Source organism: Populus trichocarpa, chromosome 11 (genome assembly GCF_000002775.5).
Source record: "Populus trichocarpa isolate Nisqually-1 chromosome 11, P.trichocarpa_v4.1, whole genome shotgun sequence".
Lineage (NCBI taxonomy): Eukaryota > Viridiplantae > Streptophyta > Magnoliopsida > Malpighiales > Salicaceae > Populus > Populus trichocarpa.
The window spans coordinates 2773913-2800065 of record NC_037295.2 but is presented as its reverse complement, the minus strand read 5'-3'; the positions used below and the strand labels follow the sequence as shown (position 1 = coordinate 2800065).

Here is a 26153-nt window from a genome sequence, read left to right as displayed (position 1 = left end):
AAACATAATTTCGAGTGTAGGAAAAAAGATGAGAGTTTCTTTTTTTTTTTGGCCGCCTCCCTCTCTTCCTCTCTCTCTTTCTTTTTATATGATAGGAAACCATAATCCTCACATTCCTACTAGTCCGTTTGTATTCTAAACAAATAAAAGTCATTTAAAAAGTAGACAAGCTATATTTAAGTAATATAATAACTACTTTCTTATAAAGAAAGAAAAATAGTCTTGCATAAAATCTTCAAGCTTTGACTTTGAACTTCGTGAAGTTAATTTGCCCAAATAAAAATCCTTTTCATATTAAAAAATAATTGTCATGTCGGTTTGGATGTTTGAGACTTCTTTCTTCACAAAACCTGTCTGTTAATAGAATTTATAGGTTGTCTTAGAAATATCATATCTCTCATATGAGCTTCTTCTTTTTTTTTTTTTTAATTTGGTAGGTTGATAAGTCTTTAAATCAGAAATCCAACAAAATTGAATTTGCATCAAATAGACTTCTATAACTCAAGATATTCAGGTCGAAATGATTTAAGATCAAAACTAGTAGAATGCAAGACTTATCTTTGAAGATTGGGATTTCAATGCTCTTTTTTTTCTTGCCATATATGTATAAAAAAGTATAAATGTCACTTTCTAATTCCATAGGAATAACTTAATTTCGACCAATACAAAAGTTTTGCGTAAAATATCGATCAAATGTCAAATATATCAATATTCGACACTGGCTGGAACATAGTCTGAATTTTATCACCAAATTACTCATTTTTGAATCTTACATCCAAAAGTACCTTCAAAACATAAAACAAATAACATCAAAATATTTTATATATAAAACATGGGCAAAATACAAGGTAAATTTATGTAAAATTATTAAATAATATAATAGCATTAATTTATAAGTTTTGATATATTTGATCTAGTTAAGTAGAAGAATTGTTATCAGTATGTGGCACTCACCACTTATTTAATTTTGGAAGAGGCTTAGAATGTCATCTAGATGTTTTGGAAGTATCAATTTATTATCTTTGATCACTACATTTGTTTTTATCTGACTTTAAAGTTAGATTTATATTAGACTTAATTAATTTATGAGTATTTTTTTTATTGAATATTATTTTAAATATAATTTTTATTTTTGTAGTTCAAATTTCTTTCATGCACATTGAATAATTTCATGAGTTTTGGTTCGAGGCGTGGTATTAAGTCTCTCTAAATTTATTATGGGAAAAAGTTCTACATAACTAAGTTTGGTAAAGACTAGAATTCTTCGATCAAACCGTGTCAGTCAACATAAAACAAATTGGTTGCTATTGTGTTAGGTTTAAATAAATTTTTGGTTCAGATCTTCTTCTTTTTTAACTATGGAAAACTCTCTTTCCAGTCTTTCCAGTTTTTTAAGCATTTTATATATAAAGAAATTGAAAAATGCATTGGAAAGACCAATTATCCGATCCCACAATTTCAATGTCAATTTTCTCCCTTTTACCGGTTTTTCCATTTTCGCTTACAACATGTTTGAAATCAAATATTATAATGTTCAAAAATATATATATCATACATCAACTCCTTATTTCCATGTAGAATTAACAAAAGCCTAAACCTGAAAGAATTATTATAGATATGTGTTGAATTATTATGGATTATAGTAATGAATTTACTATTTTGCCTTTCTCAATCTAAAAACTTTGCCTATCTTTTAAGGATAACGTGGTCTTTTCACATGCTTAATTCATCATTATAAAAATAATCATGGGCTTCTTGGGCTTTTAATTTTTTATACAATATAATTACTTAAATGGTTGTGCATAATATCTCTTAAGGGTAACTATTTAAATATTAAAAAATAATATCTTTGAAATTAATAAATTAAAGTTTTTTATATTTAAAAATCATAGTTAAGAAATTAAAAAAATCTGATTTAATAAATTTTGAATATCAATTGTGGAATGCCACTAAAGTATAAAATTGTTTTAAATAATAAATTAAGTTGACATAACTAATAAAAATCAAATCAAATAAATATTAGAATATTAAATAAATATTGTTTTCATCAGACTCATAATTGAGATTATGATATTTTCACTTACCCTAACTAAAAGGTCTAACAACTATACAAAACTTGGACTGAAAAGTTAACATAGAAAAAACACCTTAAGGCAAAAATTCCAACGCCTGTGGTCTCTGCCAAACGATGCGTGCCACCTGGCTAGATGACCATATCTTATCCAAAACGCACGAATGCTTGCAATGAATTAAAATACTTTCTAGGAATTATCAATTAAGCATAATGTGTCCTAGCTAATCTAAAATATGAAATTGCACCCTTAACTTTTTTGCGGTCATCAATGGGGCTTGGTTTATGTCGAAAATCTGTATACTGCAAGATAAAACTGTTAATTAAATATATTTATAGAAAACAACAAATAAAAAATATATATAATGAAAAACAAATCTTACTATCGGCTTCGTATGTGAAACAAATGGAATAGAGCTGCCAGTGTGTGGGTAACAGATTCGTGAACTTGCTAGTTCTGGTTCTTTGCACTAGAGTGTGATTGTCGCACAAAATGATCAGACATCACATGCTAAATATATTTTGCTCATATAACCTCAGAGATGTATGAAGGTTTGAAATCCTTTCAAACCACCACCGAAGACAAACATCTATATTTTAACTCGGACTATTATAACCAGGTATGACTGTTGATAAAAACATGAACTTCGGCCTTATACACATATCTGGTGACAATTTGTAAAATGTATCACGGGCCAACAAGGAGCATCAAATGATCCGAATGAATTGAATTTGTCTATACATAACCCAAGATGCTGGTTTCTTGATTCAATTGAAAACTAAGGATGCACTATATTAAAATATTTTCAGGTTTCACCATCGGAAGTGTCACACCCGGACATCGCGGTGACCGATTAAAAATTATCACTCTATTAGAAAAAAGAACAGATATCTGACATCTTGTTCTTTTAGGGGAAAATATCTAGTTCAAGGAGTCGCCACCTAGTATTACGGTCACTAGGAACCTTAACTGATCAACAAAGATTTTATGGTACAAGACTGGTTATGCAAAAGAAAAAATGCTATCACCCCCCTAAGCGTCTTACTTGAGGGAGGCTGCATTGCTGGTTTTCTTTAAAATTGCTTAAGAATTTGTTCTCCTTTTCCCTTTTTTTATTCTTCCTTTCATGTTCCTGACTCTGGTATCAGTGAACAATTCCTACGAATATTTATAACTCTGACGTTGGTAAATATCGCACAAATCCAAAAAATACGATACTCCTAACTCTGGCGTCAGTGAATATTTTCACAAAAAATACATTTGAAGAAGAAATTTTCTATGTCATATTTTTTCTTGTTTATCCTTTATTATTATTTGCCCTTTTTAGATGGAAATAAAAAAAAAAATATTGCGTGACATATTTGTATTTAACAATAATAGGCCCCAGATTGAGCACATAACTTAAAACAAATACAAAACGCAAAGAAAAAAAATAAATCAAAGTGCGAGGGGCCCACAAATAAATCAACAAAGATCCTCAAATATTTTTGGAATTTTCTGATATCAAAAAGGGACTCGTTTGGCTAAATATCAAACTAAAATGAGCATAAAAATTATAGCCAAGGCATAAGGGTGTGTTTTGCCAAACACACCCTTAATAAACATAATGTGGGCTGGCTGAGCCTAAAGCCCAGATTTGACCCTCTCTCTTTTTTTTTTTTTTTGGGCTGGGTCTAGCCTAACCAACATGGGCTGGGTTGGACCCAGCCAACCCAGCTTGGTCACTAGCCCCAAGCCAGTGACCCGGTTTGGCAGCAAGTAAGCGTGGCTCAACCCACACGTGCACTGCATAGTATGAAGGTAATTAAGTTACATTGACACTATTTTCTTGCAACAATTACACAAAAACAGAGAGATGAAGAAGACTTTACCTAGTGAAGCTGAAGGCAAAGGTAGCAGTGCAGGCATCAGCAGGAGAATGCTCTCCTTCTTCTCCTCTTTTCAATCTCTTCTCCCTTTATTCTTGGTTTTTTTTTTTGGGTTCTCTCCTTTGTTTTCTTACTTCTATCGTCTCCCCTGTTTTTCTCCTTTGTTTTTTTTTTGTTTTTTCTCTATATTGTCTTCCCCTCTTTGTGCATACACTGATATTTGTATTTATAGTGTCAGAGTCCCTTCGCGTGTGAGAAACAAAGTTTCAATTAAACTCATTCTCTTCTTTAAAGTTTGAATTTGATTAAGAATCAAATTTGGAAACAGATAACTATTTTTATCTTGAAGACAAGGATTATCTTGAAGACAGGGATTATCTTAAAGATAAGGATAGAATGACAAAAGCACATTGTAGTCTCTAGTTTTCATGCAAGTTGACAAATCACACTTTTCATCGAAATAAATCTCTTATCTTTTAATTTTAAATTTTAAACCATGTAAAATTAAATTTAAAAGCCAATGGGTCAAAATTGGGTTACAACAGGAAAGGTGCACCATCACTCCATTTGCCGCATCATATTAATGATGTCATGTCATGTTTTTAACTAACTAAATTAGCTTTTTAAAATTACAATTCAACCCCCAAACTTCAATTTCTTCCCATTAAAGTCCAAATTGAACTTTAAAACTAATTTTTATTGCAATTAAGTCCTCAATAAATACAATTAAACCTTGAAAATTTTCAATTGAGTTATTAAACATCTAATTTTGAATTTTTCTTCTCAAATTGAACTTTTCTTGTTAATAGGGCTTTCATGATTCAAAATTGAACTGTCAATTTTTTAACTTTGAATATTTTGATTCTCCCCTACTAGTCTGTGACAATTTTCTAGATATCTTTCATGTTCTTCCCACTAATGTATATTTGTTTTCCATTTTTTTAATTTTTTTTGTATTTTGTATGTTTATGTGAGGTCCAAAAATAAATAACAACACATGCTATGCTCAAACACAATATATATGCAAAAAAAAAAAAATAATAATAGAGCGCAACAAAATATAATAAATTGAGAAAGCAAGAGATCCTTACAATATTTAAAAACCTCCTAAGATCATGGAACAAAAAGAGGAATCAACAACATAGCACAAGAAACACATAAAAAAAAAAAAGAAGTTAGAAAGCCACGTAGCTTAGATTTGTTAGACCAAACACATGGAAGATCAAATCCTTCCTTATTTTTTTGCGTGACACTGACAACTCTAATTATTTCTCAAGAACCAAAATCAAGTTCTAAAAAACGATCCAAGTGAAAAAAAAAACAAAGAACACTAAAATCATATATATATATATATATATATATATATGATCACCTAGCCAAACTTATGATAATAATAATAGCATAAACAATGATTGCAAAGTAGCAATAATGTCATCAATGGTGTTCATATTGATAGGTTAGAAATTATGTGCAAAGTAACAAAATTAAATTATTAATTTAGGTTATGTTGATCCTTTTAATTATAAGTTTATTATTATCACAAAGGTAAAATTGTTCAAAAATTATATAGATACAACATATATTAATAAAGAACTTAAGTTTATATGTAATATTGTTATATACCTTAAGGGAAGAAAGGAAGGGAGTTTTAGAGCTTTGATTGAGCATTCATGAGGTCAAAACAAGAATAATTTGAACTTGAAGACGAGTTATTTCTAACACGAGGAGATTGATGTAGAAGACTTTTATCCAACATATGACCTTAAAATAATGAACATAAATTTTATTTCTAGAAGCCATGATCTCTGTATAGGGTTTGATTTATGAAGGCATCTAAGCTCGTTAAAGCCTCCAAACTAGTACTAGAAATTATTATTTTGAAAATGTCATATTTTCCAAGTTGATTTAAATTTGTTTTTTATTTACTTAGAAATATTTTATTAATTTTTAAGTTTTGTTTATGGTGATTTATTAAAAGCTTTAATATTTAAATTTGTTTAGAAAAATATTGACTAATAAAAGTTTGAATTATAATTATTACGGTCTTTGTGTTTATTGTCTTTTTTATGTTGTTTTTGTATGTGTCTGCAACCTACTACATATTTCTAAAACTAGAGGACGGTGTCGTTTCCAAAAAATCTACATTGATATTTTAACAAAAACAAGTCATTGTCTAGACTTTGAAGGTTGAAAAGAGTAACTCATTAAAGAGATGCCTAATTCCGTCACGCAACTTCTCTGGAGACTTGTCTGAAGGCCATATCCATTCTCCACAAAGCAAAATTTGACACTTTCCAAAAGCCAAGATCCACTTTACCCCATCATGGAAGCTGAAAAACTGTTCCTGCCTTTTTCTCTTTTAATGCTCCATTTCTCATCTTGTACATCCCTAGACTCCTTAAAGACGAACCAAACCATTAAAGAAGGTGACGTTCTTATCTCCAAAGGAAATAATTTTGCACTAGGATTTTTCAGTCCAGGTAGTTCTAGCAATAGATATCTTGGAATTTGGTACCATAAAGTACCAGAACAAACTGTGGTGTGGGTTGCAAACAGGAACGATCCAATCATTGGTTCCTCAGGATTTCTCTTTGTAGACCAATATGGTAACCTCGTTCTCTATGGTAACGATGACCAAAAGCTTCCTGTGTGGTCTACAAATGTTTCAGTGGAAGAAAATGATACTTGTGCAGCTCAACTCTTGGATTCAGGAAATTTGATATTGGTCAGGAAAAGAAGCAGAAAAACAGTATGGCAAAGCTTCGATTATCCTACGAACATCCTGCTTCCTGGAATGAAACTGGGGCTGGATCGAAAATTAGGAATTGATCGGTTCCTAACATCATGGAGATCAGCTGATGACCCTGGGATTGGAGACTTTTCTCTTATGATCAACCCAAATGGCTCACCGCAAATCATTGTCTATAATGGTACAGAGCCAATTAGTAGATCTCCTCCTTGGCCATGGAGAAGTCAAATGGGCTTATACGAAAGCACTTTTGTAAATGATCCAGATGAAATATACTGGGTCTACACAGTTCCTGATGATTCTTATCTGCTAAGAATAATAGTAGATCATTCAGGACTTCTAAAGGTGTTAACATGGCGAGAAAGTGATGGTCAGTGGAAGGATTACTGGAAGGCCCCAGTGTTTCAGTGCGACTATTATGGACTGTGTGGTGCCTATAGTACGTGTGAACTCGCCAATCTAAATGAATTTGGATGTGCCTGTCTACCTGGGTTCGAGCCCAAGTACCCATTGGAATGGTCTGCGAGAGATGGGTCCGGTGGTTGTGTCAGGAAGCGGCTACAGACGTCTTCGTTTTGCCAGCATGGAGAAGGGTTTGTGAAGGTGGAAAATGTAGTTCTTCCGGAAAGTTCAGCTGCAGCTTGGGTGGACATGAGCAAGAGTCGTGCAGCCTGTGAAGTGGAATGCAAGAGGAATTGTTCATGCTCTGCATACGCAATCATTGGAATTCCCGGAAAAAATTATGGTTGTTTGAATTGGTACAAGGAATTAGTAGACATTAGATATGATAGGAGTAACAGTTATGATCTGTATGTTCGTGTTGATGCATATGAATTAGGTACCCTTTTTCTGCTCAGTAACTACTTCATAGGATTGTCATCACAAATATTGATTTATAAGAGCTTTCCTATGCTTGTCACTGCTCTTGACTGTAGTTAATAAGCTCTTCCCTGCAGGAAAGAAACCATAGATATTGGTACGTTTTAGGTGACAAAAGGGCTACCCTTTGCCATATGTATTGTCATATTTCCATTGGAAAATGGGGTGGTTTTTCCTATAGAGTTAATCTTTATTCTTTTCATTCTCATGCAGATGATACTAAAAGGAAGTCAAATGATTCTCGTGAAAAAACGATGCAGGCCGTTTTAGCACCATCAATTGCATTATCGTGGTTTCTCATTAGCCTGTTTGCTTATTTGTGGTTCAAGAAGAGAGCCAAAAAAGGTTCTGAACTGCAGGTAAACAGCACTTCTACTGAATTGGAATATTTCAAGCTCAGCACCGTAACGGCGGCCACTAACAATTTCTCTCCAGCTAACAAACTCGGGCAAGGTGGTTTTGGCTCTGTTTATAAGGTAGCGTTTCTTGCATTTAGCTAAAAACTAAATGGCTTCTCAATACTACAGATTTGTTTTTCTCTAATTTTCATAATTGTAATTTAGAGGCTTAATCTTGTAACATGATTTTAGGGTCTGCTAGCTAATGGAAAGGAGGTTGCAATAAAAAGGTTGTCTAGAAGCTCAGGACAAGGAACAGAAGAATTTAAAAATGAAGTTATGGTAATTGCAATGCTTCAACACAGGAATCTGGTGAAACTTCTAGGATATTGCACTCAGGATGGAGAACAAATGTTAATCTATGAATACTTGCCTAACAAAAGCTTGGACTCGTTTCTCTTCGGTAAGTCTTTTTAAGTATTTATTGCCCTGATTTACACTAGTTGTCAAATTATACCTGTCTGAAAAATAATTGTTTCAACAGATGAAAGCAGAAGATTGTTATTGGATTGGCGAAAACGCTTTGATATTATTGTTGGAATAGCTCGTGGGATTTTATATCTTCACCAAGACTCCAGGTTGAGAATCATTCACAGGGATTTAAAATGCAGCAACATTCTATTAGATGCAGATATGAACCCAAAAATATCAGATTTTGGAATGGCAAAAATATTTGAAGGCAACCGAACTGAAGACAGGACAAGGAGAGTTGTGGGAACATAGTAAGTACCTTTGCCTAAAACAAAGACCGAGTGACAAAGTACTATCATTGATTACCTGGAATACTAAAACTACTATTGTTTTTCTGATGCAGTGGCTATATGCCACCAGAATATGTTGTGTTTGGAAACTTTTCCGCAAAATCAGATGTTTTCAGTTTTGGGGTCATGTTGCTAGAGATTGCTAGTGGCAAGAAGAACAATAGATTTTATCAACAGAATCCTCCTTTGACCTTGATTGGATATGTGAGTTATAAGATAGCCTTTTGTGCTCTTGGCTGAGTTTCAATGTTCACAATTTTAGATGTTGTCTGCTCTTATTTCTTGTATGTTAATGATTTATATGAACAACACAGGTGTGGGAATTATGGAGAGAAGACAAAGCATTGGAGATAGTGGATCCATCACTGACGGAGTTGTATGATCCGCGTGATGCCTTGAAATGCATACAGATTGGTCTCCTGTGCGTGCAAGAAGATGCCACGGACAGACCATCTATGTTGGCAGTTGTTTTTATGTTGAGTAACGAAACAGAGATTCCTTCTCCAAAACAACCTGCATTCCTCTTTAGAAAATCTGACAATAATCCTGATATAGCATTAGACGTAGAAGATGGACAGTGTTCTCTAAATGAGGTGACAATTACTGAAATTGCCTGTCGCTGAAGCTGTGCTGTCTGAAAAATTGCTAATATGTAGTTCCATTAGATTTGTAATGAAAACAAATATGCTGTACATCACAACAGATCAAGCTCTTCAGCACTAGACGTACCCCCTGCTAAAACTCCCAACCTGCATTCCTCTTTAGAAAATCTGATAAATTTCCTGATATAGCATTAGACGTTGAAGATGGACTGTGCTCTGTAAATGAGGTGACAATTACTGAATTCGCTTGTCGCTGAAGCTGTGCTATCCGAAAAATTGCTAATATGAAGTTCCATTGGATTTGCTAACGATAGTGAATGCCTTTCCTCAAGACAGTCAGAACAAATATTTTAAAGCGGCAGAAAACAATGGGACATATATGTTGTGCATCACAACAGATCAAGCTCTTCATAACAAAAATTCGAGCATGTCCGGGCCATGGCAATTATTGTTTGGGATTTGCAGTATTTTTTTAGTTGATTTAAGATTTTTTTTAATTTGATTTGGAATTTTTATTATTTTTTCAGTTTTGTTTAAGATATTTTTTCAAGTATAAATAGAATTTTTATCAATAATAAAATTATGAATTAGAATTTTGTATACTACTCATGCAAATTGAAGCAACACAAGAAAAACAACAAACACAAGAATACAAAATAATGCTAAACAAAATCACACAAAAAACCCTAATTTATAATTTTATAACTGAATATTTTTTTTTAAATAATCTATCACTCTAAGAGGTTTACAATTCCTTCAATAAACCTAAGAACTTACCTAAACTAATAATAAAACCTGAAAATAAAGAAAAAATAATAAAAGTAATAAGAAAACTAGGAAAAACATCTTCATTAAAGCTGAAAAATAATAAAAAAGTTTTAATCTAAATAAAAAAAATCATAAATTAACTAGAAAAGATAGAAAATCTTGAATAGTAATTTTTGGACCCTTCTGAACTCTGATGAGTATGAACTTTTTACCCTTAAAAAAACAAAGCCTTTGGAATCTTTTACCTTGATCCTGAATAGTAATCTCTTTCATTAGTCTTCTTTTGTTAGAAAGAACTCGTCATGGAGTTCAAATTGTTTTTATCTTGATCATGTGCATGCCAAATTAAAACTCTTCAATCCATTTGCATTCTTTGTTTTAAACAAGGTTGTCAATTCCAATCCGTTTCGCCCGAAATGACCGAAACATTCCATATCAATTCAAAAAACGGAACAAAATGGAATAATTTTCATCTCATTTTAAATCTCGGTCCGTTTCGGATTTTTCAGCTAAATTTTGGCCGAAACATTCCGGTTCCATTCCACATGTTCTATTCCGCTCTTGAAAAGTCATTGAATCAAATTAAACCTTGTTCAATTTAATTAATTAAACCACCCAAGTATAAAAATCTATTTTCATTACTATTTTCAATAACAATGATATTAATAATAATATTGAAAAATATTATTACTATTTTCATTAACAATGATATTAATTTTTTAAAATTAGATTTATCACTAATATATATGGTTTATATTCATGTTGTTTTTTTCATGTTTATACTTTGTAGGAATTTGAGCAAAACAAGGGATGCTTTAGATTCCATTAGCCTTGATAACATTGACCTAACTTTATATTTAAAATATTTGTGTTAAAACATTTTACTTTCATAATATTTTGATATTTTGTTTAAGTTGAATTACTTTAAGTTAAAGATCTATTTAATCTTGACTATTTAAAAATATTTTAAATTTTGAAATTATATTTGTTTGACATTGTGTTTGTATTGCATAATTTATAATTAATTTATCTTGAATTTGAATTATATTTGTTGAATATATATATATATATATATATATATATATATATATATATATATATATGAACAGTACAACCACGAAATGGCATGCCGAAACACTCCGAAACTGAAACATTCCATTCCAATTGAAAAAACAAAACACCTACCGAAACGGAATTGACAACCTTAGTTTTTAAATATATAATAATTTTAGATATCAATTTTAATCCTTTCATCTTAAAATTTATATAAAAAAATAATAATTGAAAAATTATTTTTTTTGCGTTGATTTCTAGAATAATAAACTCAAGGAAATCTCTAATTTGTTTTGCAATTATATATATATTATACAAGATACCAAGCCAGTTAAATGATTATTGTAAATACATCAACTCCTGATTTCCATGTAGAATTAACAAAAACCTAAACCCCATGAAAAAATTACTATAAATATGTCTTGAATTATTATGGATTATAGTAGTGAATTTACTACTTTTCCCTTTTCAACCGAAAAACTTTGTCTATCTCTCAAGGGTAATGCGATCTTTTTGCATGCTCTATTAGTCATTATAAAATTAATCATGAGCTTCATGGTCTTTTTATTTTTTATATATAGTATAATTACTTAAATGCCTTTAAAAAACTATGCTCCTTAGGTTTAGAGGCATTTCTTATATTTTATATTTTATAGCACGATAAAATGATTATATTGTCCTTGAAATCAAAATTTTCTAACGATGCCTCTAAGGGCTAATTCATACTTTCTTTTTATTTTTGTTTTTGTTGTTGTTGTCGTTGTGATCAATTTAGTCTTTTAATAAATATAAAGAAAAAAAAAGGTTAATGCATTAATTGAACATGCTAGTGAATACACCTCTCTATCGTGTCTAATAGGTATGTGTGGTGGCTTACAACTATCAAAAATAGCTTTCTTTAGTGTTTTTCAATTCATTATAGTATGGCCTATCTCTTTAGGTGGTGCGTGTGATGTAAGTCCATTTAGTAATTTGGCCCTGGTTGGCATTTTTTTTCCTTTTGATTTGATTCTTATTTTTTCATTTGATTATTGTCAATTTCATTATCCTTAAAATTTTCTTAATCTATCAAATTTGGTATCTATTCTTTTAACTGTTATTTATTTTATTTGAGATCATTTTTAAAATTTATTTTTTTTAACGATTTCATCCACCTTTATTTTTTTATAGCTTCTTTCTTTGCTTTGACAAAAAAAATTATGATTTTTTTTATTTCATCCTTCAACATTAAATTGAGCTTTTTTTATTGAGTCTAGATCTAAGATTTAATAGGTTATAAATTTAGAAGATTAACTTAGATTTAGAAGATTTGTTCCGATTTATTTTTTGTTCTTTTTTAAACTCATGTTTTTTTAAGTTTCATCATTCAACATTTGATTTAATTAAATAATGCATTTTTTTTATTTACTGTTTATAGGGTTTTGTTACTAATTTTAAAAATTACTTAGGTTTTCTTGAGTCCTTTTTTTGTCTTTTTTGTTAAATTTAGCTTTTCTTAATTTTTTTAATATTTTTTTAGTTAAATTAAGTGAATTGTTTAGATATAAATATCATATCCTCACTGCATGATATTTTATTTGGTATGCTTTTATGATCATTGCATAGGTGATGCATGCGACCTCTTCTTTTTTTCCTTTCCTTTTTAAATTGGCTTATAAAAAACTATTTTTTTTATTTAACTTTGAAAAATAGACCATTGTTTTGTTCCACATGCCTATCCTGTTTGTTTTATTTTAATTTTTTTATTTGATACAAAAAAACATCTTGCATCCTTGATTGATGTATAACAAAATAAAAAATAACTTAATAAATAATATGTTATTAAATTTAGTGGAATGCATGACCTAAATTACGGGTATAATAGATTAACTCAGTTTTATTTCTATTTTTTTTAAACTTGTTTTTCATTAAATATTTTTATTTTTAATTTTTATTTTTGTATAGGTCAGGTGGGTAGTGGGTCGTGCCCCTAGATGGATTGTTAATTGTTTTTTTTTTTTTTACTTAATGCATTTTCAGCCCCCTGAAGATTAAAAAAAATATAGAAAACCTTTGTTAGTTGAATGCCTCTCTTTTTTAATCCCACATGATACATGATGTCATGTTTGTTTTTTATTTTTAGATTTTTTTAAATCTAGTGGAATAGATAATTCAAATCATGGATTTAATAAATTGACTTGGATTTATTTAGATTTTTTAAAAACTTTTTTTTAATTGAGTGTTTTAATTTTGAATTTCATTTTTTCGTTATTAGATTGCTTTTGAATTGAACATAATTATTTGATTATTTTTTTATGAGGTTATTGTGGTTTTATAACTTTTATCGCAAATTTAAATGATTGATTCAGGTTGACCCATATTTATTTGATATATTTTTATTTTAATACTTAAAAAATAAATTTTAATATATAACTGTCTTAGTATTAAAAACAGTATCTTCTAATATGTGTCAATTCTTATATTAATGATTGATTTTTTTTCCTTAAAAAAAACGATATCAGTTCTTAAAAAACTGTTTTGTCCGATAGATATTTGTTAGTTTTGATGCTTGTATCATGTTTATTTTCTCATGCTTCCCACTTGAAAGAAAACCCTAAAGACTACAGTTCAAGTGATGCAGTGCATGGGGAAATTAATAAATCAAAGTTTCTTAAATTTGAAAATTGTAGTTAAACAATAAAAATAATTCTGATTTAATAAATTTTAAATATCAATTATGGAATGCCACTAAAGTATATATAACATTGTTTTAAATAATAAATTAATTGACATAACTAATAAAAATCAAATCAAATAAATATTAGAATATTAAATAAATATTATTTTCATCAGACTCATAATTGAGAATATGATATTTTCACTTACCCTAAGTAAAAGGTCTCACAACTATACAAAACTTAGACTGAAAAGCCAGAATAGAAAAAACACCTTAAGGCAAAAATTCCTACCCCTGTGGTCTCTGCCAAACGATGCGTGCCACCTGGCTAGATGACAATATCTTATCCAAAATCTTAGATATAAACATAATATATATTATATCAAACTAGTTTATTATAAATTAAAATCAAAATTAAAAAGAAAAAAATTGAGTGACCTTCGAGTAGGGTATGTAGTATACAACGGATAAGATAATCTCGAGTATGGTTTGAATAGAGATTTACAAAAGTTTTATAAAAAATATTGTTTAAATCATTTTTTTTATATTTTATATCATTTTAATTTGTTGGTATTAAAAATAAATTTTATTAAAAAATAAAAATTATTTTAATATATATATACTTTTTAAAAATTATTTTAATATATTTTTTAAATAAAAAATATTTAAAAAAACAACCACTATTCCTATATTATTCTAAAAAAATCCGTCCATGGAAAGGAAAATCCCACAATAACAACTTCTTTCACGTTACTTCTCTAATGGTCCCACACTTGTCTGAAGAACTTCTCCTTTCTCCACAAAGCAACATTCAAATTGTCCAAAAGCCAAGGTCCAGTTTGCCCCGTCATGGAAACCGGAAAACTGTTCCTGCTTTTTTCTCTTATAATTCTCCATTTCTCATCTTGTACATCCCAAGACACCTTAAAGACCAACCAAACCATTAAAGAAGGTGACCTTCTTATCTCCGAAGGAAATATTTTCGCACTAGGATTTTTCAGTCCTGGCAGTTCAACCAATAGATATCTTGGAATTTGGTACCATAAAAAATACCAGAACAAACTGTGGTGTGGGTTGCGAACAGGAACGATCCAATCATTGGTTCCTCAGGATTTCTCTTTATAAACCAATATGGAAACCTCGTTCTCTATGGTAACGATGACCAAAAGCTTCCTGTGTGGTCTACAAATGATTCAGTGGAAGAAAATGATATCTTTGCAGCTCAACTCTTGGATTCTGGGAATTTGATATTGGTCAGGAAAAGAAGCAGAAACATTGTATGGCAAAGCTTCGATTATCCTACAAGCACCCACCTACCTGGGATGAAATTGGGGCTCGATCGAAAATTAGGAATTGATCGGTTTCTAACATCATGGAGATCAGCTGATGACCCTGGGATTGGAGACTTTTCTCTTATGATCAACACAAATCGCTCACCGCAAATCTTTGTCTATAATGGTACAAAGCCAATTAGTAGATCTCCTCCTTGGCCATGGAGAAGTCAAATGGGCTTATACAAAAGCACTTTTGTAAATGATCCAGATGATATACTGGGTCTACACGGTTCCTGATCATTCTAAAGGTGTTAACATGGCGAGAAAGTGATGGTCAGTGGAAGGATTACTGGAAGGCCCCACTGTTTCAGGGCGACTATTATGGACTGTGTGGTGCTTATAGTACGTGTGAAGTTTGGGTACCTTTTGGTTTAACCGCAAGCCTAAAAATATCTCTCAAAAATTTATTTTCTAATGATTCAATTAATCCTATTTCATTTTATTTTTCAACTAACCCATTTTATCAATGGTTTAAATTATTAATATTTTTATTAATATTATAAAATTTGATCTAGAATTTACAATTTACCAATATTTTTATTATATTTCTCACTATTTAATTAATCATGGTAAAGTTTTCTACCGGAGGATTACAATGTCTTTCTTCAAGGCATGAAGCCATGCCAAATTCATTTTGATAAGGTTGACTTCTCAAATTAATTCTCCCATAGCAATCCAGCACTCACATTGAGTTAACATGTACACCTTCTTCTTCTTTAACTTCATCACCCACCGAAATGACCTTTATATCATCCTTCAAATATTAATTGGTCCATCTTGCTAACGTGTCAAGCTGATTGATCACTAACTAGACATCTGTCGTGGAATGATGATGTCATGCTTACATCATTCTTTAGTTTGGGTCAGTCCATATGGATTGGGTCGGATTGATGGCTGGTTTCTGGTTCAATAGGTGAAGAAGATTAATCCAGCCAATTTACTGTTGAACATGACTGCCAACAACCCACCGAATGGTGGCGGTCTTCTTGTACTAGAATGGTGGTGGGACTTTGTCTCCACCATTCTTAATAGTTATAAGGTTATCTAGAAATTCAGGACAAGGAATAGAAGAATTTAAAACTAAAGTCACAGTAATTGCAAAGCTTCACCTCAGGAACTTATGAAGCTTCTACGCTGTCGCATTCAGGTTGGAGAACATATGTTAATTTATAGAGTTTTTTTAGTTAATAATATATTTTTTTCATGATAATTTCTAATTTTAAAAAATAAAATAAAGAAAGTGACTGTCACGAGGTAAATTTTCGCTCCTTAAATAAACCCGTGCAGCAACCTAGTCGCTCACTAGACTTAGCCTATTCTCACCAATCTCACTCGTGTTTACCTAGTAACTAAGTATTTCCCTCACTCGATAAGTTTCCCCACTTTCCCAAGTTAAAAGACAAGCGGAATACACAAGTAGAATGAGTTAATCAAAGTGTACAACAAGCTTTACAAGAACTCTTTCTCAACCTTTATTAATCTCGTAAACAAAGGGAACTATACACAAATCCTTATGTGTGCTATGCACAAAGATTACATGCTACACCAAGCTTACAACCCTATCTCGTGTTCTACATGTTGCTGCATGCCCCTACATGTTGCCCATTAACCAAGAGATGTAAACACTATTTATAGACAAACATTTACAAGGTACAACTTCCATTTCTACATTTAAGGAAGTAGTGAGACACTATCTCACCCATGTTCACCCATGAACATAGTGGTCCCATTTTCTACCAAGTGATGTGAAGTTTTCCCCCATGATCCCCCATGATCTTAGTGGGTTGAGAACAACCCCTGGTCAGCCCCCACATTGAGCCTCTATGATCCCATGATCTTGGATATCCATAACTACCACTAACCCATGTTCTGCATGCCCACCTAGCAGTCCCAACTGCCAGTTCTTGCTGCGTCTGTTGCTGGTCTCTCGCATGCCTTGGACAGTCCTTCGTCCAAGTTTCAGATCGTGCCAAGTCGAACCAACGACTTGCACAAGCTGTTGCACGCTGCCGAATTCGCATCTACGTGCAGGCTGCCAATGTCTGCGCTGCTGAATTCTGCGACAGCCCCTGTTCTCGTCAGCCTATCCCCTGACAAGTTTTCCTGCTTGGCCTAGACAGTCCATCGTCCAACCAATGTTCATCAACAATCTGCGCTGCCGATTTTCCTTTGACGAACCTACAGCTGCACAAATCTGCGCTGCCGATTTATCCCACTGTTGGCATGGTTGCCAGCACCTTTAGGCTCTATTTTGGACAGCCTACCGAAATGTGCACCTCGTGCACATTTGTCACTATTACAAACCACCCCCACCAAAAGAACCTGACGCCCTCATCAGACAGATTTGAAGTACCCTTGCACCGCATCTGTTCCTCGTCACAATCCATGTTTCTCCCCACAAAACCTCTAGCTTTGACCACATTCAACAGCAATTCAGTCCACCAAATTCTTTGTCAACATGTTTCAAAACCAAGCTGTGACACAATTCTGTTTTGACCAGTTAGTTTTCCACAAATGCCAAACATATCATACTCGCAAGCATGCTTTCATGAAGTTTGGACACTAATCACAAGCATCCTAGGTATCCATCCCTCTTCACAAAATACATTCACACAAAATCCCTTTGAAGAATCACATGAACTCCCATACGAACATCTAATTCTCCAACCATTCAGTGTGCCAACATTGCAAGTATAAAATTTAAATATTGCTTACTTGTCCATTGTACAACAATCAACTCTTCCTGCCGAATTCGTCTCAGCTAATGCAAGGCTGACACTGTCCATCGCTGCCAAATTTCTAAGTAGTGTGCTTTCGTTGACGCATCCTCACGCCTAGAGTTCTAACAAACCATGATCCATCCATCGTCAAAGTTACGAAACTCCTCCAATTCTGCCTTGCCCAAGGCAGTTTGACCACGTCCAAATCCTCATTGACTAGGCTGGCCACTCGCAACTGAAGTTTCGTTTCAGTCATCCATTCTGTCTTCTTTACCCTACACTGTCCCTCGTCAAGGTCTCCTCCGAAGACATCAATTCTGCCTCCCCCAAAGCAGCAAAGCCACACCAAATCTTCCCAGATTCGTCTGGCCATTCGACCAAATCTTCCCCAACTTCGTCGCTGAATTTTGCTTCCACCACCCTGAACAATCCTTCGTCAAGATGAACAAAACTACCAAGTTCTGCCACCAACAAGGCAGCAAGGCCAGACAACATCCTCACCGATACGTTGGCCCATGATGACTAAATTCCATCTCGGTCGTCAAGCACATGCATAAGATTCACATATGCCACATCCCCAACACCATCTTCCACACTGACAGCGTCAAGGTTTCCCCTTCTTGGGCAATAATCCCACACAAAGTAATTTCCATCGCAAGAGAAAAGCAGTGTAAATTCAGTTTCAAACCCTTACCGATTTGCCTTCTTGTCTGACCTTCCATTGTCAGCAGCAGGTTTGGGCTCTCCCTTACTGAATTGCTTCCTTTTCTTTTTCGCCCCATCCTTCCCTTTAGGCTTTGATGAAAATACAGAAACTCCAGCAGTCGCTTCGCTGGCCCCTGCTCCCAAGTCTGCCATTCCATCGATGGTTTTGATGGCCGAATCAACACCCATTTTGATCTGATCCCTTTGTCATCACCTTGCGTCGCCCATAGATTAGTTAAGCCACCAAACTTCGCAGGCCTTTGAACACTAACACTGCCCAAAAATGCTAGCAAGTTTTCCCCAAAATGGCTTCAAACAAATCAGCCCTTCGATCTGCCCCACAGAACTATCCATCGTCTGTGCTACGAAACAGCCCGTCGTTTCGTCATGAACGCGAACCGCGCTCTGCTCCAAAGTTTCAGCCAGTCCACCAGCAGCAGCAATGTTTCTCCAAACTGTGGTTGACAGTTGTTTTTATGTTGAGTAGTGAAACAGAGATTCCTTCTCCAAAACAACCTGCATTCCTCTTTAGAAAATCTGACAAATTTCCTGATTTAGCCTTAGAAGTAGAAGATGGACAGTGTTCTGTAAATGAGGTGACAATTACTGAAATTGCTAGTCGCTGAAGTTGTACGATATGAATAATTGCTAATGTTCTCTTTTTAATTCGTTACAAGCATCTCTAATTTTATTATAACAGTAATCTTTTCAGGAAGTTCATACATGCAAATGTTCTCTTCCAAATTTCAATGCAGGCTATGTTAAAGCTGCAGAGATTGAAACAATTAAACTTGCAGTTGAAGGCTAGATGATTTTAACATAGAAGAGCTGTAGCAGAGAGCATATAATTTCATAAATAAGAATGCCTATTTAAAGGCTTACAACCAAACTGAAAAAGCTAAAAATTCTCACCAATAATCAGATATTATTGGCACTACTTCTACTAACTGAAAACAGAACATAAAGGAGCAAAATCTGATATAAAACAATAATCAAAGACTAAGTCCAACTAAACTTGTTTCATACTTCTGAGGCAGTTTCTCATGAATTCTAACAGGCTATAAACTATATAATACGTAATTGTCATAATGTGCTGAAATACAAAGCATACCAAGATACTGAAAAACAAAAGAAAGTAATGAAAGATTAGAGCTGTCTGAATTTGAAGAACAGTTTCAACCTCCCTAAATAGTCATGTTTTCGCTTTGCCTTCCCCTCTCTCCTAGGGACATGAGTTTTAGTTGGTTTTGGAACATCCTTAATTTACTACTGAAGAAATTTTCTTTTCGGTATGCATGAAAGTTCACTGAAAGATACTAGAATAGAATGTAAAGATTGAAACAGAAGTTTTAACTTTGAACTTTGGATCTTGGTGTTGTCAGCATGCAGGCCAACAGGTGGAATCGAAGTCGGGTTGTTCCTTGTCGTATTCTTCTTCCTCAGATATTGTATGAGGATGTTTTGGAGAAGGAATAGCTACTCCAGAACTACTCAACATGAGAACAACAGCTAACATGGAATGTCTTCTCATTGCGTCTTCTTGCATGCACAAAACCGTATCTGGCGAACTACCCCATGGCCATGAAAACACCCAGGAAGACCTAGAACACTTGTTTTGTAAATGATCAAGATGAGATATGTTTGACATCTGTTGTCCCTCCTCTTATACAAAGACAAAACATTAGAGATGAGTTGATTTGTCACTCAAGGAGTTGTATCATCCTAAAGAAGCCTTGAAATGCATTCGAATTGGGTTGTTATGCGTGCAAGAACATGCAACGAACAAGCCATCTGTTTGATATAAGTTTTTTTTGTATCTGCCTCAATTAATTAAGAATACTTTACAACTTAAAGATTGGAGTTTTAAGTTAACTGTTTTGAACTCTAAATTTAGTCTTAGATCCACTCATATAATTTTAAATTTGTATTACAGAGTTGCATGAATATGAATATGATTAAATTAATTTAATTTCATATAGACAGTAGTTTTGTAAAACCCAAACTTTTAGCTCAAATTCAAGCCTAGTTCAGCTCAAACCCAACCTAAATTAACCTAAGTATATAAAGAAAAGTTACAAGAGAATTTTAGTTTTTTCTTTTCTAATTCTTGTGGCCATCGTGACCCTCCCCTCATCAAACCAAATATTTTAGTTTTTGATCTTGAGTTTTTGGTTTAAGAAAGGTGGAAGTAGTAAGTAATTGATTCTCTCTCATATTACTTTCAATTATAGTTTGTTTATGGAATGATTAAAAAAGAGATTAGGGTTTATAAGGATTTGAAATTTATGTTGTTAAAATTGATTTATGATTATTAAGGGTTTAATGTTAGGTGATTGATTAGTATGTTGTTAGAAGTAATGATTTGTGAGTTGATTTGTTTAAATTTATTTTTATGGGTTAAGAAATTCATTTCAACCTTGCTGGAAAATCTGGACATAATGGTCTTGAGGTTGAAGATGATGAAAGTTTATTTTGATCCTTGATTTATGAATAGTATAGTTTAGTCCCTATACTTTGGAAAAATTATAATTTTACCCCTAAATGTATTTTGAGATTCTGAACCAGTGTTATTATGAGGTTAAGGATGATGAATCTCTGTTTGATAATTGATTTGGATTTTCAATTTGGTCCCTCAATTTTGGAAATTTACATTTTTGTCCCTGAACTTTATGAAAATTACATCCCTGGTTCGTTCTAGACAGAATTGAGGATGGTTTATGGGTGAAATTTCAGTATGGTTATGTATTTACAATTTGGTCCTCCAATTTTGGTAAACTTATGTTTTGGTCTCTGTTTTGGAAAATTGTTGTTTTAGTCCCTAAATTTAGGATACTAAACCTGGTTTTATTTTATACATTGGTATCTTTTATTTGTGTTGTTTTGGGTTTTTTTTAGTATATTTCATATATTGTTGTAGGTTCTTCTAACGATCCTCAATAGGATTTTCAGGTCTTTCATTTGACATTTCTTTTAGTTCTATATTTTTCAGGTGAGTGGAATAATCTTTAATATGCATATAATATAAATAAATATGTATATTGATTATATGATGAGTATGACTAGTTAATCTCTTGAATATTTATATATGTTGCTCTATTTTTCAAGTACTCATTTATTCTATTTGATATGATATACATTTCTTTGATGATTCTGTGAATATCTATTATACCTTGATATAGGACTTGTTAGTAACTCCATGTTAACGGAGAGTAATTAGCCTATATGCACATAGCTGGTGAGAGAGACATCAGCCTATGGCGACTGATCATCCCACATCTGGTCACCTTTAGGTGTCATCTGGTCACATTTGAGTGTCATTTGGTCACCTTTAGGTGTCATCTAATCTCTAACATGTATTCCACTACTTTATGATAATATGCTTAATATATATTTATATCAAGATAAATTAACTTGCAAACTATATATATATATATATATATAAAATGTTATTTCCTCACTGAGTTGGTTGAACTCACCCCTCATTTTTAATATTATTTAGGTTCTTAGTTTATGTTAACAAGTGTACTTTATTGAGTGTTCCTGGTTCTTTAGTTTGGTCGGTATGCCTTGCTTGTTTTGCGAGGCTTTCCTTTTAGTTTTGATTCGATCTCTTAGACACTCCACTATTTCCCTGATTTAATTAAGTTTGGATTTTGACAATGTAATGAGTACTATAGATTATTGTTTTTGTTTTAATTACTAATGAGAAGTTTTGAACTATCATTTAGTTTCATTAGTTTTAAATAATATAATATTTCTGAAGATTATAAAATGTTGTGTTTTTTTTTAAATAACTTGTTCTTTTGATATGTCTTTTTTAAGACTTAGCATAGGTGAGGTGTCCTTTCGACACCATTCCTGCATTGCCCATCATGGATCTGGGATTCGGGTCGTGACAAGTTCAATTGAAGAAGTAACCAAATAATTACAACAACTTGAATGTAAAGTGAACTCAATAATTTAGGATAAGAAAAGAATACTTACATTTATAGAGTGATTCATACTTTGATTACATCTACGAATTAGAACTCTTGGATAATGGACATCTTTTTGGTATTTTTAGTTTATAGAATTGAAACTGCAAGCCTACTGATTACAAAGAAAATTGCAAGCTTTCTTGATTATCGCCTACAAAGTTATCGCCTATAAAATTATCGCCTACAAGCTATTGCCTACTGGTTTCAAGTTTGAAAGGTCTTGAGAAGTAGATAAAATTGCAATGTTGATGATGATCTTCCCTACAATCTTCCTTGTATAGTGACATCAATTCTTGATTATCTCCCACCTTTCAGCGTTATCCACTAATTGTCTGTTAACTATCCATAATCTTTTATCTTTTAGAGTTATATCCATGATTTCAAGTCTATAATACATGGCTTATTATACTTGCTTGTAGAGTTAATCTTGTGTGTATATTCCTTCTTTTATATGTGGCAAGAACCCTATCTTCTAAGTTTCTTTCAATTAATCCAATTATCAAATCGTTATCATATTTCTCTTTTATCTATTTCCCATCAAAATTTATAGTATAACACCATCCATGTTGGTAATTGTTTACATGTTGAATGCGTAGTGAAACAAATATTCCTTTTGAAAAACAACCTGCATTCATTTTTAAGAAAACTTGTTGTGATTTTCACATACTCTTGGATGTAAAAGAAGTAGACAAAACTATATTCATAATATTTGTCTTCGCTTAACTTTTTTGCATATCATGACTTCTGTGATCATGACATGGTAAAAACTAATATAAGCTGGTTCTAACATGTTTATAGTGGTAATTTTTGCATGAAAAAGAAAGGCATGGCTATTTGCTTCTCTCTTTTTGAAAAATCAATGTCATCAACCAGTCTAGTGCACAACTCATATCTAGTCCTATAAGTAACGTATCTTAAAGTGTTTTTTTCTTTTCTGAAATTGATAAATATAAAAGCAAGAGAAAAAAAAGAGAATCTAAAATAGAGAGAGAGAGAGAGAGAGAGAGAGAGAGAGAGAGAGAGAGAAGTGGAAGAAGAAGAAGAAGAGAAAAGAGAAAAGAGAGAAATATAAAGAGATTTGGAGAAATAAGTGTTTAAGGTAAGAGTTATGCTTTAATGTGTATAATTATGGTATTTAGCTTTGATTTTGGTTTTGTTAAGGTTTAGGGTTTTAAAGTTTGTGTTTTAGTGTTAGATTGATGGATTAATTGAAGTGTTATAGGTAAATTATTATGGGTTTATTGAATTATAAAGGTTTTTGAGGTTTTGGGTTAAAATTTGAGACACTACAAGAATTTTTAGATTTATCGACATAATTTTCTATAAGTATTTTTTCTCACAATTCGTCAGTAAGTTTCCTTGCTGACATGATCATGGATAAAAATCATCTGTCAAAAACTCTCATTGGTGATTTGTGGTTTGTCAGTAATAATTTTACAGATGCATTTACTAATGTACAAAGTGTGCAAAAAAAAAAAAGTTTACCTGCTTCATTTCATCGGTACTTCTATCGTTGAATATAACATATCACCGATAGAAAAACCATATGTCATTCCATTTGTGATTTTTTTTCAACTGTTAGTATGTCTGTCGGTAAATTTGACATGTAACCATCAAACAAACCATATGCATGTAACCATCAAACAAACCATATGTTATTATGTCGGTGAGTAAACAGTGGCAGTGACATTTGCAATAATTCTTTTTTAACTTTCTGGAATATACTGATAGACTATGTTCATCGGTAGCCCTTTTAGTAATAATTTCAAAATATATATTTTTAAAAAATCTATTAAAAAGAAAAAAATAATTAAAAAGTTAAATTAATATAAAATTCAAATATTTATTACAAATTTAAACATTTATAAGCACAAATACAATTAATCTAGAATAAAGGTGTTGGAGGAGGAGGTCGGTGCAACTCTTAGCCTGGATCGTGGAGCGAATAAGAGGGAGCACAAGTACCACCCATCTGTGATCTTATCTCCAATACCAATTGGTGAAGTTTGGCTATCTCAGCACTGAGTCATTCATAATCAGCAGCAAGACGGGCCATTTGATATTTAACTCACTAGTCTAAAATCACCTCGAACTCTATAGTTTAAGTGCTTAGAACTAATTGCGAGCATCTAATGGTTGAAACACTGCGGTCTATTTGCAAGAACTCGGTTGTAGTGTTAGAGAGACCTTACACCCAATTTCTTTCGGGTCCACCAGACAATCCTACCTCCAACCACAAATCTGGATCGAGATCTGGATGGGTCTAGGGATTGTCACCATATCTCTCTTTTAACTTGGTGTTATATGTATCCTTTAAAAGGAAAGTCATTAAATTAAAAAAAAATACTAAGTTAATAAAAAAATGGTTGAAAACAATATACCACAAAGTATTGAGCTTGGTTATCCACAAGTTGTTGTATCCTTTTTTGGCGGTCATCAATCGCTCCATCAGGCTTGGTTCGCGTCCAAAAATAGTAGCCTCTAAGAAAAAAATATTGTTAATTAAATATATTTATAAAAAACAATAAATAAAAAAATAGATATAATTGAAAAAGAATTTTACCATCCACTCCACAAGCAAAACAAATGGAATGAAGTCGTCGATGTGTGTGGTAACGGAACTGTAAACTTGCTAGTTTTGGTGCTTTGCACTAGAGTGTGGTCATCACATAAAATGATCAGACATCACATGCTGAATATATTCTACTCACCTGGCCTCTAAGATACACGGAGGTCTGAAATCCTTCCAAACCACCACTGAAGACAAACATCTATATTCTAACTGGACTATTAGGACTGAGTGAGACCGTTGATAAAAACATGAACTCCAGCCTCATACACATGACCAATGACAATTGGTAAACCGTGAGTATCACCGGGCAATAAGAATAAGGAGCAACAAATGATCTGAATAGATTGAATTTGTTTATACATAACCCAAGATGTATGTTCATTGATTCCATTGAAAACTAAGAATGCACCCTATTAAAATGTTTTCAGGCTTCATCATTGAAAGGGTACATCATTACTCCGTCCACCGTATCATGTTAATGATGTCATGTCATGTTTTCAGCTAACTAAATTAGCTTTTCAAAGTTGTAATTGAACCCTCAGACTTCAATTTCTTCCCATTAAACCCTAAATTGAACTCAAAAACCAATTTTTCTTGCAATTAAAACCACATAGCTTAGATTTGTTAGACCCAACACATGAAAGATCAAATCCTTCCATATTGTTTTGCGTAGCACTGACAACTCTAATTATTTCTCAAGAACCAAAATCAAGTTCTAAAAAACTCAGAAACAAACAATAACAAAGAAGTCAAATTATATATATATATATATATATATATATATATATATATATATATATATATATATATATATATATGAGCAATAATGTCACCAATGGTGTCCTTATTAATAAAATAGAAATTAAGTGTAAATAGAACATAGAAGATGCCCAACAAAATTAAATTATTGATTTAGGTTATATTGATCTTTTGATTACAAGTTTACTAATATCACAAAGATAGAATTATTCAAGAGTTATATAAATACAATATATATATATTGATAAAGAACTAAAGCTAATATCTAATATTGTTATAT

At 32.3% G+C, this 26153-nt stretch overlaps 1 protein-coding gene and 1 long non-coding RNA gene across 36 annotated transcripts in view; one reads left to right on the top strand and one right to left on the bottom strand.

Annotated features, from left to right (window-relative positions):
• LOC18102911 (G-type lectin S-receptor-like serine/threonine-protein kinase RKS1) overlaps nt 1-26153 on the top strand; it is a 95896-nt gene that overhangs the window by 26187 nt on the left and 43556 nt on the right. For 8 of the 34 annotated variants that reach the window (XM_052445341.1, XM_052445329.1, XM_052445340.1 and 5 more), the window contains exon 2: nt 7293-7527. The exons of 4 other annotated variants lie outside the window; for them this stretch is intronic. In XM_052445341.1, coding sequence (XP_052301301.1) covers nt 7293-7527 — 235 coding nt within the window. Of the gene's footprint in view, nt 1-6145; nt 7528-7781; nt 8045-8158; nt 8370-8450; nt 8689-8780; nt 9449-9476; nt 9930-19081; nt 19226-26153 lie in introns of those variants that run through there. 22 more of the 34 variants (XM_052445321.1, XM_052445312.1, XM_002316657.4 and 19 more) reach the window with 19 other exon arrangements.
• Nucleotides 1-26153, bottom strand: part of LOC127903989 (uncharacterized) — a 75354-nt gene that overhangs the window by 8362 nt on the left and 40839 nt on the right. For both annotated transcript variants that reach the window (XR_008056797.1, XR_008056798.1), the window contains exon 2: nt 14860-14945. This is a non-coding gene — a long non-coding RNA (uncharacterized LOC127903989). The remainder of the gene's footprint in view (nt 1-14859; nt 14946-26153) is intronic.